The 12259-nt window shown below is 40.6% G+C and overlaps 1 protein-coding gene across 1 annotated transcript in view; it reads right to left on the reverse strand.

The window, feature by feature from the left end:
* Positions 1-1392: 1392 nt before the first annotated feature.
* LOC146772783 (cocaine- and amphetamine-regulated transcript protein-like) overlaps positions 1393-12259 on the reverse strand; it is a 43387-nt gene continuing 32520 nt past the window's right edge. The window contains exons 2-3 of the mRNA XM_085637034.1: positions 10850-10933; positions 1393-3617 (exon numbers count right to left, since the gene is read on the reverse strand). Of these exons, the coding sequence (XP_085493160.1) occupies positions 3510-3617; positions 10850-10933 (192 nt within the window). The 3' untranslated portion in view covers positions 1393-3509. The remainder of the gene's footprint in view (positions 3618-10849; positions 10934-12259) is intronic.

Genomic DNA, 12259 nt, shown 5'->3' on the forward strand with positions numbered 1-12259 from the left:
CACCGCATTCTTTCAGGATATTGACAGATTAGCCTCTTCATTTTTATGGAGTGATAAAAGAGCGAGGAAAAGTTTTTTAATTGTATGAATATTAATCTTTGGCGCCTGTCTATATGCATGCACTGAATCCTGGATGGAAGTAATCAAGATGGAGTTTAAGAATACAAATCTGAGTAGTCAGGTCTCCAGATGATATTAAGGATGATCTTAGTGGTTTTCCCTACACTATCAATGGTTCTCAATTCATGAGTGAAGAATCGATGATCGGCTGAGTGAGTATAGCTGAGCTCAAGCCTGTTCTGCTGAGGGCTACTTTTACGTAGCCCTCAGCAAGAGGGCTCTTATATCACCGAGAATTCTCCACCCACTGTTAAGTGTTGTTACGATTATTAGAAAGAGTGCAGGAGGATATTAAGGAGAAACAAAAATAATAGTAAGAGCACGAGTGCCATAGTTCACCTTGCAAGACAGGCTGACAATCAGGATATCATATTATATTATATTATATTATATTATATTATATTATATTATATTATATTATATTATATTATATTATATTATATTATATTATATTATATTATATTATATTACCACATATTATGGAAGTGCCCTGAGATAGTTCCCTTCTGGATCAGGGTCACGGACACTATGTCGGCTATAGTGGGTACAACGGTCCCAATGGAGCCCAAGTGGTTGTTGTTAATGATCAAGGGTGACACTGATTGGTCCAGATATCTGGAGAGCTGGCTGGCAATGGCAGCGGGTGTAGCGAAAAGGAACATTGCCAGTGGGTGGGGGTCACAGACACCTCTGCAATGGGAACAGTGGAGGCGAGACCATGATGGGTGCCAGAGGGCCCAAGAAACTATTTATAAGAGTAGGGGCTGCATTAAGAAATGGAGAAAATCTGGGGGCCTTGGCTGAAATACAGGGAGACAGAGAGAGAGCCTGGGGCATAAATACAGCACTTGGATGTCCCACTTGTGTCCTCAAATGTTTTAATCCGTATATCACAACGCTATTCCCTGACATGCTGTTTGAAAACTGTCCGCCATTGTATGGTACTATGAGCTATGTTAATAAATAGAATTTTAAAAAAAGAAATCAGGATATCTTCTTCAGTTCTATAATAATAACAGTCTAAAGTAGCACACCTATTTATCTTTTAGCATATTTCAGATTTCTTAAAGATTCATCAGTCCTGTGGCATTGCCATCCTAGACTGATTTATAGTTCTCATTATGCTCTAGGCACTAAGGGTTTTCATTCACCGTCAGTTCATTGTATACACACGTAAGGGGGTTAAATCCATTAGGATACTTACGCAGGGGCAAAGTAATCCGATTTTCAGACTAAGTTAACTTGCACTCTTTTCATTTTTTTGTTGAACCAGTTTTATTAAACAATACAGACATACACAGTATACATTATTTTTTGTGTGAAAGCCATTTGGTTGGTACATTAATAGTGAGTATATTGCAATACAGATTCAATCAGAACGGATCCGCGTACCTGTCTGCAGCATACACGCGTTACTGCTGTGTGCACATATGCCTCAGACATCAATCACTGGTGCTAGTTATAGAACTGCAACACCTAAATACATAATGCATGCCGGCACTGCAATTGCCTGCAATGTAGTGGTCTGTGAACTGAGGAGGCGAGCAATAATGAAACGGGGCAACGTAACACATAAACAGGTGATTGTGTGATAAAACTGGAGCTCTCCCTGGTCCCCTCACTCAATGTGCCTCGTTTGCTGTCACATATAGGGGGGAGTCTGGTATGGTCCAAAGGATAGCATTGGGTAATGCACAATCGTGTCCGCCGACCATTATCTCAGACCCATGTCCCTTTCAACCTCTGTTTTACCTCTTCGGTGTGTGTTTCTAGAGGTGTTTTTAGGCGAAGGCAGAGCCTCTATGTTGGTATTATGGATGTTTTGCAGCTCAGCCAACACCGCATCCCAGTTTGTGGCAAGTGGGGTCTTGCGTATACCCAGGGTGTCCTCTCGGTGTAGTGCAACACTTTCTGCTTTAGCCCATGTCAGCATGGAGCGCCTCCAGGCTAATATGAGAGGAGGCACAGGAGCCTTCCATCTCCAGGTGATCAGTCTCTTCACTGCCGTGAATCCCAAGTCCAGGAACTTAGAAGTCACTTTATGTTGTTGGCTTCTATGGTAATGTTGTAGGATATAGGACTTCCATTCAAATGGAAGAATGCGATCCGCGCATTGGGAAAGGGTGTTGGCTACTTCCCTCCAGTACCTCTGTAGCCTGGGGCACTCCCACAATATGCGCAGCAGATTTGCATCAGTAAGACAGCAACTGGGACAAGCAGTATCTACACTGCCAAATGATTGGTTAATTTTAGTGGGCGTGAGATATGCTCTCTGCATAATGTAATACTGTATTTGGCGTAGGCGCACATTCCTGGGTAATGTACAGGGCCCTCCAGCACAGAGGTCCGTTCGGCGTCTGTGAGTGGGCGATGAAGATCCCCCTCCCAGTGAAGCCGAAGTGGTGCCAGTGTGATTGCGGTATGTTGTCTTTTCATAGTAATTCTGAAACAAATACTCTTGAGTTTGTTAATTCATTGAAACTTGGAGTGTATTTCTCAGTGAATTTCATGCTTCCTTAGCACTTCTGCAGGAGAGCAATGATTAGATTTCTTTTCTTTGTACATTTTTATGCAAAACAACAATAAACACACAGGACACTTAGGGCCATATTATGAAGAATGGCGATAACATTATTGCCGCTTTAGCGTCAGGAAACTGCTGCTAAAGTGGCGATAAGGGGCTTGATAATATGCCCTAGAGAATTCCAATAGAAGTCCAGATTTGTGGTCCTACACACCAGAACCTGGGCTTCTATTGGAATTCTCAAGGGCATATTATCAAGACCCTTATCGCCATTCTTCATAATATGGCCCCTAGTTTATTGTCAACACTGTTTTCCCACATCGTCTAGCCTCTGAGGATTAAGGGGGTTTGAGTGGAATTTGCAGTTTGCCGGTAGAAGTGACTGTGTTTTCCCTAGAACCAATGATTTTTCAGAGTTGTTGCATGTTGGTAAAAAGCTCGAGGGGCATATTATCAAGAACGGCGTTAAAATTATCGCCGCTTTAGCAGCAGGAAACTACCGCTAAAGCGGCGATAATGGGCTTGATAATATCCCCTTGAGAATTCCAATAGAAATAGCGGCAGTTTCCTGCCACTAAAGCGGCGATAATTTTAACGCTGTTCTTGATAATATGCCCCCTAGTCTTTAGTCACATAATGCATGCAGAGAGCCCATGTAGACCACCCCTTCCTCCTTGAAGTTTACTATTTATGTGACATCCTGCTGGCCCCTCTATGATGACAACTTAGGAGGAGAAAGCATCTGGGCTGGCTGTAGACCACCAGGCCTTTATTTCAGAACAACTTGCAGTGGCATGATAAAATAACAGTTTTTATCGGTGTGTTCCTGGCACTCATGGGGTGGATTCAGATACCATCTCCCTCCTCATAGGCACCGGCGGAGGAAAGAGTTGCAAATGGCTCCTCTGGGGCAGTCACACAATCTGCCAATACGGGGTCCTTTCTTCACCGCACAAACATCGCCAATGGAGCACTGTCAGGAACACAAAGTTGGCACAATTAGAGTTGGGTGTTACTACAGGATGATAACCATGTGATTTATAGGGCGCTGAAATAGTGCTCAGACTAGAACTGATGTAAAAGGACTTTTTATTCTTATTCTGAACTCTATGCAGCAAAATTGAAATGTGGCCCTTAACTAATCTCAACTGACCCTTCAGCGGAGGCTTTTACCCCCAGAATCCACCTTGTGCAGCGAGTGTGGCAATGTGAATAAACCATTGAGCGTCAACTTTTTACATTTAGCAAACCTATACAAACCTATACAAATTCATAGCTATAGCATAAGGGTTTAAATCCTGTAGCAAAACTGAACATATGTTAATGGAAATTTAACCCTAGAACAAAGGGTTATAAAATAATAATATCTGTAAAAGTACAGGCTGTGGAGTAACATAAGAATGTGATCCACAGAAAGGCTGGAAAATGAATCAGAATGGATGGCAGAGAAATCTATATATTTTTTTTTTTTGTGGAACAAAGGGTAACCTTCAAAGCCCTTTACTCTGAGTGGGCAGTAGTTCCCAATTTAGCCGGTAACAAGAGTTATCAGACGTAAATTAAGCAGGAAAACTGGAGCTCATATTTTTTTTCATTGGCGCGTTTCACCTGGTTTAAGCCCCCCCCCCCCCCATCGTTTATGAGTCCAAAACTCCTAAATAGCTGGTATTCATGTATCCTGGAAGGGCAGTATTGGTACTTTCGGGTTGCAGGAATACCGATGTGTGAGTTCTGGAAATCTCCGTATCGGTCAGATAATGTAATGGGCCATTGGTGCTAGTAATTCCACCCGCCCCCCCACCCCATCCGGAGATACTGATATCAGGGTGTACCACTAACTCAAGGGCTGTGCATTTAACAGTGACTACAAGTGGATTCTTGAGGTTACCTTAGAATTAAGGAGGGACTAAGAAATTGGTATTTCCAAGTCCAGTACTCCTTTTTTTTCTGTATTCTTTCCCATAACTTTTCCTTGGGGAATTTAGCTGTTTTCAACAGCAGGAGTCCCAGGAAGAATATTACTGGTTCTGTGGTTTTACATCAAGTCATGGCATCCAGAGGGACATCCCCCCCCACTGGAAATTCTGCAAAATTCATAATGGGGCAATAGGAAGATGGATCAAGTTGTCGTCAAAATAGGATCAATATGATTCAATTGAAGATAAGAGCAGACTCGATTGAGCTGGTTGACCTTATCTGTAATCAATGTCTGGGCTAATTTCTATGTCTCTTGAAATCCCTATTGATTATGAGTTACTAAACAAATGCTCAAACCATAAGGTGTGACGTTCCCGGTTAGCTCCTTAAACTAAAATCGCAAAGTTTCAAAATCAGCAAGTATTAGGGAAAATTGGGAAGCACAACTGAGGTAGGATGGACCTAAGGAATGGGTTGATTATTGAATGCAATTTAATTTCCAAGAGCAGGGAAAGATTGAAACACAGAGTCCCTCCTGCCCCATCATAGGTCATAAGCTTTAAATTCAGCACGCCTCACATGGAACCTTGTGTAGTTGAAATATAAAGGATTTAAGTTGAGTGACTGAATCTGGATTCAAGAGTCATTTTTATAGTCTAAAATATTTAGTAGAAGGTTTCTCATTCTTTCAAAACTGGCTCAGAAAGATTTAAAAGCTGCCCAAGTGGAGGACTAGTCATAATAATAAATGCTTAGACTAATGGTACTTATAATAATATGGAAGATTGACAATACTCCATTGTCTGTGTCCTTAAGTTGGCTATGATGGTCAGTCCTTTTTTTACCCGATACATTTCAGGAGCTGAAATATGTTGGTGGAAAATTGGAAGAGGGCAGAATTAGCTCAAAATTCCTCATTAGAATACGTACGGCACAAGGAGTTATTGCACGTATCACCACCGGTAATGAGGGCCTGAGTATGGGTTGATTTTCTACCCTTGGAAATTGACCGGAACAGAATATGAAGTATCGTGATCAGAACAAATTATTCCATCAGATTTCTTTTGAGCCTTTCCAGCGAAAGATCAGAAAGCCTCCAAGATAATAATGAAATAGTCTGTTCTCACTGTGGGTGGGTTAGCTAGGCAGACTCCATCCAGAGCAAGGGCTGACTTGGATCCAGGCTGATAAAGCTGGACTCAAGAAGGCATGCACAGTTGAGGATGCCCATGGTGAACTTTTTAAAAGCACGCCATTCAACGGGATTGTCACCCAGCGGCGTTATGACGAAGCAGCTCATAACCTCTGGTTTATCACTACAAATGAGTTTGTCAGTTAAAGTACAAGTTTGTTTTATTTTTCTTTATTGGCTGAATCAGTAAAGTGCAAAAAGTATCCTCTAAATAGCAGGTCAAAGTACTCGCGTTCTGCCGGTTGACGTATGTCCAAATATCACCATTTATTGTGATCCAAAGACCTTTCTGAGTTGTGATAGATTTGCCTGGTTATCCTTTACCACATGGTGTATTAATGGTATATACATGGATAACATTTTGAAAGAAATATTTGGGTACAGATTTGAAAAATGAAATGCATTTTTATACAATTATGCTTTCAAAGTTCTGCCACCCGCCTTAGATGTACAAGGGATAGTGTTAACGGTTTTAAAGTTACCTTTTATGACGCGCTGAATATAATGCTAGCTCTTTCTCTACTTATCCTGTTATATAGGTAGAGAGGAGGCACTGGTTATCAACCACAGGGACCTATTATGAGTCTGGCAGAGCAGTCTCCCCCCACCCGATGAAGGGTTTCAGTGATTCTGGACCGGGAAACTCATGATGCCAGGTAACTGGGTGGGGGATACTGTCCTGTATCGCCTCCTTTATCTACCGGGCATCAAATAATGATGGCTCATTTTGAGCTTCATGACATATGATTGTCATATTAAAGAAGAGAAAGTCAGACTGCTCAGTGGGCCTTGCTTTAGGTGCCCCTGCCTGGGTCTCCTAGAGCTCAGGTCACTTACCTAGTTGCTGGCTATTCACAACTTAGGGTTCAGGAAGAATTAGGAAGAAGAGAAAGATGTTAGCAAAACCCCTGATCTTGCTTCCTTATGCATGTTGTGGGAAACCCTTATAACTAATCAACAATGATACAAGTTCGCAATTTATTTTCTGCCCTCGCTGTTTCCTCCACAGGAATGTGACTAGATCTCTCAGTTCATTCTGTATGTGACAAGGGACATGTATCTATATAAAATGATGTTCCTTTCTCTTCCAGCCTTGCTTCACTCCTTTCTCACTCTCTGGGACCCTTCTTCTTACTTTCTTCTGTATTCCCTCTTCAACTTTCCAGACCCCCTTCAATGTTTCTTGAGGCGACATCAGCATTTGACATGCAACCACAGGGACATAACGTGGTATTTAGTAGACTACACAGCACAATTAATTTAAAATCCGATGGAGTGAGACTGGTTGTGAAACAAGGTACATGCACATTAAGAACAGAAACTCAGAGGAAGAGGGTGAGCCACATCTAAGATGGAGAGACCAACATCTTGGATTGGGCACCTTATGTGGTCAAGTTCCACATTCCATGGGAATTTCTGGCGCTCATAACCCCATGAAGAAAAGCACAAGTTTGACATTCTGAGCACCATGCTGTGGTGAAAGTATCACCATAGTAGCATGGTGGTGCTTTTACAGTAGTAACTGTGAACACTTAATAACTTGTTGATGTTATGCATACGGTGCAGAATTAACACATAAGTTGCGCATGTGCATTAACCAATAAGATGTGTTTCAAGAGTGGTGTATTTTTACCAACATACCAACTTGTGACTTAAATATGATTGTTTTTTGGTGTTAGAAAGGAAAGTAGAACTGCTTCATTGAAGTGGAATCACATGTAGGCAAAGCTATTAAAGGCGTATAAACCCTGCTAGGTCTATCTAGGTCGCCAATTTGTCTGCCTCCTTCAAAAATACATATCTACTTAATCTCCATGTCTGTCTTTGTTCTAACATATGGATGGATTTAATTAGTTTCTAGCTTTGTTCAATACTGGAATTTCATAACAGATGGAAAGACATATAATAGATAACATGATAGATAGATAAATGGGCAGACAGAAGGTGCATAGGTAGATAGACAATCGGATAGATAGGTAGGTAGGTAGATAGAGATATAGATACGTAGGTAGGTAGACGGATAGAGATATAGATAGATAGATAGATAGATAGATAGATAGATAGATAGATAGATAGATAGATAGATAGATAGATAGATAGAGATATAGATAGATAGAGATATAGATAGATAGATAGAGATATAGATAGATAGATAGAGATATAGATAGATAGATAGATAGATAGATAGATAGATAGATAGATAGATAGATAGATAGATAGATAGATAGATAGATAGATAGATAGATAGATAGATAGATAGATAGATAGATAGATAGATAGATAGATAGATAGATAGATAGATAGATAGATAGATAGATAGATAGATAGATAGATAGATAGATAGATAGATAGATAGATAGATAGATAGATAGATAGATAGATAGATAGATAGATAGATAGATAGATAGATAGATAGATAGATAGATAGATTTGACCTACTTAATAGAGAATTCAATATTTTTGGACCCCGGCCTAACCGATTGGAAGTATCAGGTCCATTAATCACATCAAGCAGCTCATAACCTCTGGTTTATCACTACAAATGAGTTTGTCAGTTAAAGTACAAGTTTGTTTTATTTTTCTTTATTGGCTGAATCAGTAAAGTGCAAAAAGTATCCTCTAAATAGCAGGTCAAAGTACTCGCGTTCTGCCGGTTGACGTATGTCCAAATATCACCATTTATTGTGATCCAAAGACCTTTCTGAGTTGTGATAGATTTGCCTGGTTATCCTTTACCACATGGTGTATTAATGGTATATACATGGATAACATTTTGAAAGAAATATTTGGGTACAGATTTGAAAAATGAAATGCATTTTTATACAATTATGCTTTCAAAGTTCTGCCACCCGCCTTAGATGTACAAGGGATAGTGTTAACGGTTTTAAAGTTACCTTTTATGACGCGCTGAATATAATGCTAGCTCTTTCTCTACTTATCCTGTTATATAGGTAGAGAGGAGGCACTGGTTATCAACCACAGGGACCTATTATGAGTCTGGCAGAGCAGTCTCCCCCCACCCGATGAAGGGTTTCAGTGATTCTGGACCGGGAAACTCATGATGCCAGGTAACTGGGTGGGGGATACTGTCCTGTATCGCCTCCTTTATCTACCGGGCATCAAATAATGATGGCTCATTTTGAGCTTCATGACATATGATTGTCATATTAAAGAAGAGAAAGTCAGACTGCTCAGTGGGCCTTGCTTTAGGTGCCCCTGCCTGGGTCTCCTAGAGCTCAGGTCACTTACCTAGTTGCTGGCTATTCACAACTTAGGGTTCAGGAAGAATTAGGAAGAAGAGAAAGATGTTAGCAAAACCCCTGATCTTGCTTCCTTATGCATGTTGTGGGAAACCCTTATAACTAATCAACAATGATACAAGTTCGCAATTTATTTTCTGCCCTCGCTGTTTCCTCCACAGGAATGTGACTAGATCTCTCAGTTCATTCTGTATGTGACAAGGGACATGTATCTATATAAAATGATGTTCCTTTCTCTTCCAGCCTTGCTTCACTCCTTTCTCACTCTCTGGGACCCTTCTTCTTACTTTCTTCTGTATTCCCTCTTCAACTTTCCAGACCCCCTTCAATGTTTCTTGAGGCGACATCAGCATTTGACATGCAACCACAGGGACATAACGTGGTATTTAGTAGACTACACAGCACAATTAATTTAAAATCCGATGGAGTGAGACTGGTTGTGAAACAAGGTACATGCACATTAAGAACAGAAACTCAGAGGAAGAGGGTGAGCCACATCTAAGATGGAGAGACCAACATCTTGGATTGGGCACCTTATGTGGTCAAGTTCCACATTCCATGGGAATTTCTGGCGCTCATAACCCCATGAAGAAAAGCACAAGTTTGACATTCTGAGCACCATGCTGTGGTGAAAGTATCACCATAGTAGCATGGTGGTGCTTTTACAGTAGTAACTGTGAACACTTAATAACTTGTTGATGTTATGCATACGGTGCAGAATTAACACATAAGTTGCGCATGTGCATTAACCAATAAGATGTGTTTCAAGAGTGGTGTATTTTTACCAACATACCAACTTGTGACTTAAATATGATTGTTTTTTGGTGTTAGAAAGGAAAGTAGAACTGCTTCATTGAAGTGGAATCACATGTAGGCAAAGCTATTAAAGGCGTATAAACCCTGCTAGGTCTATCTAGGTCGCCAATTTGTCTGCCTCCTTCAAAAATACATATCTACTTAATCTCCATGTCTGTCTTTGTTCTAACATATGGATGGATTTAATTAGTTTCTAGCTTTGTTCAATACTGGAATTTCATAACAGATGGAAAGACATATAATAGATAACATGATAGATAGATAAATGGGCAGACAGAAGGTGCATAGGTAGATAGACAATCGGATAGATAGGTAGGTAGGTAGATAGAGATATAGATACGTAGGTAGGTAGACGGATAGAGATATAGATAGATAGATAGATAGATAGATAGATAGATAGATAGATAGATAGATAGAGATATAGATAGATAGATAGATAGATAGATAGATAGATAGATAGAGATATAGATAGATAGATAGATAGATAGATAGATAGATAGATAGATAGATAGATAGATAGATAGAGATATAGATAGATAGAGATATAGATAGATAGATAGATAGATAGATATAGATAGAGATATAGATAGAGATATAGATAGATAGATAGATAGATAGATAGATAGATAGATAGATAGATAGATAGATAGATAGATAGATAGATAGATAGATAGATAGATAGATAGATAGATAGATAGATAGATAGATAGATAGATAGATAGATAGATAGATAGATAGATAGATAGATAGATAGATAGATAGATAGATTTGACCTACTTAATAGAGAATTCAATATTTTTGGACCCCGGCCTAACCGATTGGAAGTATCAGGTCCATTAATCACATTTAATATTGAATAACACATCCTTAATGGCTCTGCTATATTAATGTTTCTCTCTGAATGCAGGTATGAGTAAATTAAACAACAGTAGAACACTGAAGGCTCCACTTAGACTCCACCTCTGGGTTTGCGTTGCCCACTTGCACAATACACAATGATCAGTTGATGTCAGACAGTACCTTGGGGAGTTGGTTAAATTTCTTCTCCCAGGTGGACATTTTCTTACTTTGAAGTTTTTCCAAGACATCCTGGAGTTCCTCCAGCTATGTTCTCAGCCAGATGTTGAAAAAGAGCCCAAGGAGCAAAGGAAATAGAATCACAAAATACATTATTATACCAGGACAGAGGAGAAATGGTCCTATCTTTTCTGTAAAAGTAAAATATGTTATCATTGGTTCTCTTCTGACTCACTACACTCTTAGCAGACACAAATGGTTTTCACATTTAGTCTCAAAGTGTGATATTATTTCCCTTAAATAAACCTCTTCATAGCTGTATATAAATCAATTAGGAAAAATGACAATTTTTCTTTTACATAACTGTGTTTTCTTTGTAAATGGGAAAAAGGAGAGGGAGACCTCTGTAACAAGGGACTAAAATGATACCTCTCTGAGTGACCTCAGCGGGAGGCCGCCACGCGCCTTATGGTGTTTGTGAACCGGTGCAGGCACTGCCCAGGCCCTATCTGCGTGTCCCATCATTGCCCTCTGATGGGGGAGATTTACTAAGATTTTGCGCCGTGTTTGCGTCACAAAAGTGATGCAAAACGGCGCACAATCTTTTTTTCCTAATTTACTCCGGGCTCGTTAAACTTGTTTAGCGCTGGAAATAATGTAAAAGTAATGCAAAGCAGCGCTGCACTGCTCCGCATTACTTTGCGCCATGGTGGCAACCTTGGGTGGTGCATGGGCGTTCCCATACAACCACCCAAGGTTTCTCACGCTAAACCCAATTTACTAAAAACAGTAGATTGGGTTTAGCGTGAGAAAACTGTGCCCTTTTAAACTAGGCGCAAGGAAGGAGAATTGCTTTCATTTCTCCTTCCTTCTGCGACTCTGCATGCGTGCTGCACTGTGCAGCGCACATACGAAGTGGGAGAAACGTTCCTCGTGTCTAGGCATAGTATTTTGTAAAGGAAGCGTACTCTTCCTGTACAAAACCTATGCTAGACTCACACAGACACCCAAGCACTATAGCGCTGAGGTGGTGTGTGGCGCACGGCAGCTGTAATCAGTGCAAGTGAAAGGGGAGGAGAGAGCTGTATCTTTGAAAATATGGTGTTCTCCTGCTCCTTCCGTGTCGAACAACGCAGCGCAGGGCAGCCTCGCGGGGGCTGCGCTGCATTGCCTGCAGATTTGGTAAATCTCCCCCGATGTACCTTCTCTAAGCTCTGTTGAGCATCCTTCCTTCCATCCTCATATGTATTCTTCCTCTACATTCCCTGTGAGCCCATCACACATCTCCCATGCGCGTTTGTTTTCCTGTCTCCGTGTGTAGCCGCCTCAGGGTCCACGACACAGACGAGCGCCAAAAACACTTTCATAACATGCACCTCACATAGAGGAACTCATAATTGTCATGTACCTTGC

Source organism: Triturus cristatus, chromosome 12 (assembly GCF_964204655.1).
Source record: "Triturus cristatus chromosome 12, aTriCri1.1, whole genome shotgun sequence".
In the NCBI taxonomy this organism is placed as follows: domain Eukaryota; kingdom Metazoa; phylum Chordata; class Amphibia; order Caudata; family Salamandridae; genus Triturus; species Triturus cristatus.